The following is a 5,866-nucleotide window of genomic DNA, read 5'->3' as shown; positions in this document are numbered from 1 at the left end:
AGTTGCGTTGAGGGGCGAATTTCATGGGATCATGGGCCTTTGAGCACGGACAGTTGCAGGCGAATCTCATGGGATTATGGGCCACTAAACACAGACAGTTACAACCCATATCCAAACTCATCACCTATAAATAGGAGGGTAAGCAGTCAGGTAAAGGGTTGGATTTCACTCATTACTACGATACTATTGTTGTAACCTTGCTGACTTGATCGTCGGAGTGCTAACTTGCAGGTTGTAGCCGTTCGGGTAAAAGAGGGTAGGAATCTGTAAACACTTGACCAAAGAGATTCAGTTCATCTCGTCGTCGTGACCTATAGGCGATCGGTGTCTTGGACCCCCATCCAAAACATTTTGGCGCCCACCGTGGGGCCGAGATTATTTCTTTGACCTATAAACGACCACGATGGCAGGAGAAGTGCCTTTGCAGCTGTTGCAAGATCTGCAACAACAAATTCAGGAAATGAGGGCAGAAATTGCAACACTAAGGGCGAAGCAGGCGAACAGGATAGGAGGCCATTCCGACCAATCTGTAAATGTGGAGACTATCCATTCGGATACTGGGGAACAACAGCCTACCCAAGGCGAAAGAAGACGAGAAAATCGTAACCCTACACCCAGTGTGGGAGCAGGAGGCGTTAACGGCCAAGGAGTAGGCAGAGGTGAAGGGAGACTGGGAAGCAGGGTCGGGAGTAGAGGTGGAGGACGAGGGGGTGGTCGAGGTAATGGTCGAGGCGAAATTCCTCGCATGGAAGAGAGGCAGCGGACTTCAAGGCGAGAGCATGAACGTGCTGACCAGGCAGAAGGGCTACATCCTTTCACGCCAAGGGTGATAAAGGCGGTCATACCAGAAAATAAGATGCTGCCTTCAATAGAAAGATATGGAGGAGCATCCGGTCCAGTCAAGCACTTGCGATCCTTTGTAGATACAATGGTTGTATACTCATCAGATGAGCTAGTATGGTGTCGGGTGTTCTCTCTTTCCCTGAAAGAGGAGGCGTTAGACTGGTTCCACTCTTTACAACCGGGCACGATCGATAACTTTGCTGAACTCAGGCAATTATTCACCCAACAATATGCTGCAAACAAAACGCCCGGGGTGACATACACAGCCTTAGTCAGGATGAGACAAGGACGAGACGAGTCCCTCAAGTTATTTATGGATAGATTCAATCGTACCGCCCGGCAGGTACGAAACGCAGACCAAAGGTTGATTGTGAGCACACTGACAACAGCCTTAAGGCCTGGACCATTTTGTGACTATCTGCATGCTGAGGAGCCTCAAAGCATGGACGAATTACAGAATAGGCTAGCCAGTTTCATTCGAGTAGAAGAAGGAAGAGCACACCAACGAGGGAGAGAGGAGGGCGAGTCGACGACTCGTACGGTGCGAGGAGGGGCCGAACATCCGTTCGGCAGAAAAGACAGAAGAGCAGGTCCTAGAGGCAGGGACCAAAACAGGATGCAGCGATACATACACCACACTCCGCTCAATGCACCCCGAGCGAGAGTATTGGAGGAGGCGCTAAGGGCTGACCTAATGGTCGTAGTGCAAATACCTACACCGGCAGGAGCTGACGAAAGTAAATACTGCCGGTATCATCAAAATCCCGGACACACCACAGAAGATTGTGTCACGTTAAAGGACAAATTAGAAACCCTGGTTCAAGCGGGTCACCTTCAGAGGTTTGTCCAAAGGAGAGGATCGTCAGGCAGAGCCAGACCGTCATCAACCCGACGAGACCCGCAAGTGAGAAATCAACAAAGAGCTGATCGAAGTAGAAGCAGAAGTGCCGAGCGGGTAGTCAGGGGAGTAATCAATACGATTTCAAGAGGATTCGCGGGGGGTGGTTCAACATCGGCAGCCAGAAAAAGACACCTCAGAAATTTACACAGTGTCAGCCGAACGGGCACATCAAGGAGGTCTATGCCCACTATCACATTTTCAGATGAAGACTTTCACGCGCCTGATTTGGAGCAAGACGACCCGATGGTCATAACGACCATGATTGCTAGATACCAGGTCAGTAAAGTCTTGGTAGATCAAGGAAGTTCGGCTAACATCCTCTACTGGAAAACATTCAGACAAATGGAAATATCAGAGGATGCCATTATGCCTTTCAATGAACAAATTGTGGGGTTTGCGGGGGAAAGGGTGGACACGAAGGGGTATGTCGACTTGAGGACTAGTTTGGGGACGGACAGAGGTGCCAAAGAATTGAAGGTGCGATTTTTGTTAGTAGAAGCCGATACATCCTATAATGTTCTCTTGGGGCGACCTTGCTTGAACACGTTCGGGGCTATCGTCTCAACTCCACATTTAACGTTGAAATACCCAGCTGATGACGGGAAGGTGTGTACTATTCGAGCAGATCAGAAGATGGCGCGGGAATGTTATGCAGCAGGGTTAAAGGTGAAACCCCGAACGTCCGCCTTCCAAAATAAGCAGTCGGAGGTCGCAATGGCGGAGTTGGATCCCCGAACCCACCTGGACAAACGGGTAGAGCCCTTGGGAGACATGCGTCCCTTCATCATTGGAAAGGAAGAAGATCAATGCACAACTATTGGGCGTAATCTCAACACTGATCAGGCTATACTGGTAGAAGAACTCTTATTGAAGAATAAAGATCTGTTTGCCTGGACAGCGGCCGATATGCCAGGTATTCATCCTGACATAATATCACATAAATTGTCGTTACTAAAGGATGCCCGGCCGGTGGCACAGAAGAAGCGAAGGCTAGCCAATGAAAAAAGGAAAGCAGTGAACGACGAGGTTGCAAAATTATTGGAAGCTGGCTTTATAAGAGAAGTGAAGTATACCACGTGGCTGTCTAACGTGGTTATGGTGAAAAAATCAAACGACAAGTGGAGAATGTGCACAGACTTTACGGACCTTAACAAAGCATGCCCAAAGGACACGTACCCCCTCCCGAGCATAGACGGATTGGTGGATGGGGTCTCAGGATATGAAATTTTAAGCTTTTTGGATGCCTATTCGGGATACAACCAGATCTCAATGTATCGCCCCGATCGGGAAAAAACAGCTTTTATAACAGAACGATCAAATTCTTGCTATGATGTAATGCCGTTCGGACTGAAGAACGCAGGGGCAACTTATCAAAGGCTGATGGATAAGGTTTTCCAGAACCAGATAGGAAAATGCATGGAGGTATACGTTGATGACATGGTGGTTAGGAGCCGGTCGGTAGAGGAACACCTACGTGACCTTGAAGAAGTTCTCAACCAGGTGCGAAAGTTCGGCATGAGGTTAAATCCCCTTAAGTGTACGTTCGGTGTTTCTGCGGGCAAGTTTTTGGGTTTCATGCTGACCACGCGTGGTATTGAAGCAAATCCAGATAAATGTCGAGCCATTTTGGAAATGAGAAGCCCTACTAACTTGAAGGAGGTGCAGAGGTTGGTGGGCAGGTTGACGTCCCTATCTAGGTTCGTACCCAAATTGGCCGACCACATCCAACCAATTTTAAAGATGATGAAAAAGCAGGCTCAGGAAGAGTGGAACGAACGGTGTGAAGTTGCATTTGTTGAGGTAAAGCGTATACTTACTAATCCCCCAGTCATGAGACGTCCCGATTACGGTCATGACTTGCATTTATTTTTGGCGGTCGGGGAAGAGGCTGTTAGTGCAGCTCTAGTCCAGGAAACTCCAGAGTTTCGGCCTATATACTTTATTAGCAGAGTGTTAAAGGAGCCAGAAACGAGATACCGGCAACTAGAAAAGGTAGTTCTGGCATTAGTAATTGCCACCAGAAGACTTCGCCCGTACCTGCAGGGGAATCAGGTGGTGGTTCGCACCGATTATCCTATTTCTAAGATCTTACGCAAACCTGACCTGGCGGGTAGGATGATCGGCTGGTCCATCGAACTCTTTGAGTTTGTACTAAGGTACGAACCAAAAGGTTCGGTTAAGGGGCAACATCTGGCAGATTTTGCAGCCGAGCTACCCGGAACAGACACAGATCGTAAGTCATGGGTTCTATCTGTGGATGGGTCGTCCGGCCAACAAGGAGGAGGAGCTGGTGTAGTTTTGGAGGGACCGAACGGGGTTGTCATCGAGCAAGCTTTAATCTTTCGGTTCGAAGTTAGTAATAATCAAGCTGAGTATGAGGCCCTGATTGCGGGGTTAGAATTGGCACGCGACTTAGGAGTTAAAGTATTGAAGTGCAAAACTGATTCTCAGTTAGTGGAGGGACATATGAACGACACGTTTCATATCAAAGACAATCAGTTGCTCATGTACTTCCATAAAGCCAAACAGCTTGCATCTTATTTTGACTCAGTGGCAGTACAGCATATACCAAGAAACGAGAATCACAGAGCCGACAGGCTGTCCAAGCTGACGACCGGAAAAGAAAAGGGTCAGTTGTCATCCCTAGTCCGGCAGGTAATTTTCAAACCCGCAATAGATTGTTTACATATATCCTGCATGGCCGAGCGAGACGATTGGCGAAGGGAGATTACTCTGCTGATCAAACGGCAAGAGGAGGGGATAATCCTTCGGGCAGAGGAAGCAAAGCAAATCGCAAGATATGTCATTGTTGGCGAAGAATTGTACCGAAGGGGATATGTCACCCCAATGCTAAAATGTCTATCAAAAGAAGAATCTGACTATGTTATGCGGGAGCTGCACGAGGGGATTTGTGGTAGACATGGCGGCGGACGGTCATTAAGGGCCAGAGCTTTGAGGGCAGGATTCTATTGGCCAACAATGGAAAAAGATTGTCAGGCCTTTGTCGTCAAATGTTTAGCCTGTCAGAAGCACGGGAATATCATTCATACACCAGCTACGACGCTTTCGGGCATAATATCACCATGGCCATTTGCTCAATGGGGAATGGACATAGTAGAACTGTTCCCGACCGGTCGTTCCCAATTAAAATTCCTTTTAGTGGCAGTTGATTATTTTACTAAGTGGGTGGAGGCTGAGCCCTTAGCTAAAATATCAGCATCTCAGGTACAAAAGTTTGTTTGGAGACTAATTTGTAGGTTCGGTTTGCCAAAATATATTATCACCGATAACGGCCGGCAATTCATCGACAAAAAGTTGATGGCTTTTTATAAGGAGTTAGGAATCACACCTCTAACCAGCTCGGTAAAACATCCACAGACGAACGGGCAAGCCGAAGCTATGAATAAGGTTATTATTCAAGAGTTGAAGAAAAAGCTAGGAGAGGCCAAGGGAGCGTGGGCGGACGAGTTGCAACAAGTACTTTGGGGATACTGATGCTCCCCGCACAGCGCCACTGGAGAGTCACCATTTAACCTCACTTATGGATCAGATGCGATGTTACCCGTCGAGGTCGGGGAGAATACATTACGACGGAATATTGCTAACATGGAAGAAAATGATGACCATCTTAGAAGCAACCTTGATATTCTCCCCGAACGGTGGGATATGGCGGCCGTTCAACTCGAAGCTCATAAGAGACTCATTGCCCGACGCTACAACACCAAGGTTAATCCAAGGCAATTTGTAGAAGGAGATTTGGTATGGAGACGAATGGGAGAGGCCAGGAAAGATCCTGCACATGGGAAACTATCCGCCAATTGGGAAGGCCCCTTCAAAATAAAGGAGAGCTTGAACAATGGAGCCTACCGGTTGGAATCCTTAAGTGGCAAAGCCATTCCCAATACATGGAACATTTCCCATTTGAAATTTTATTTTAGTTAACTTTTATGTAACTTTTCCATGATTTGCAATTTCCTTTGAATAAAGATAGTCTTACCTATCATTCTGTAATTTTTACAAGATGGCTTAATTGACTTCCGATCGGGTGATACGAAGGAAAGAACGGTTTGAAGTTAGATAAATAACTTCATCTCGTATAAGTCAGATAATTGACTTCCGATC

At 47.3% G+C, this 5,866-nt stretch overlaps 1 protein-coding gene across 1 annotated transcript; it reads left to right on the top strand.

Annotated features, from left to right (window-relative positions):
- The first annotated feature begins 403 nt into the window (after positions 1-403).
- Positions 404-5,239, top strand: LOC106753250. The gene has a single exon (XM_014635064.1). The coding sequence runs from the start codon at positions 404-406 to the stop codon at positions 5,237-5,239; it is 4,836 nt and encodes a 1,611-aa protein (XP_014490550.1).
- The last annotated feature ends 627 nt before the right edge of the window (positions 5,240-5,866 follow it).

Source organism: Vigna radiata, chromosome 1, assembly GCF_000741045.1.
Source record: "Vigna radiata var. radiata cultivar VC1973A chromosome 1, Vradiata_ver6, whole genome shotgun sequence".
Classification (NCBI taxonomy): domain Eukaryota; kingdom Viridiplantae; phylum Streptophyta; class Magnoliopsida; order Fabales; family Fabaceae; genus Vigna; species Vigna radiata.
The sequence above is the reverse complement of the archived record's forward strand: the minus strand, read 5'-3'. Positions and strand labels throughout refer to the sequence as shown.

Excerpts from the sequence above, each read along its gene's own strand:
- LOC106753250 (XM_014635064.1), top strand. The coding sequence starts at position 404 with ATGGCAGGAGAAGTGCCTTTGCAGCTGTTGCAAGATCTGCAACAACAA.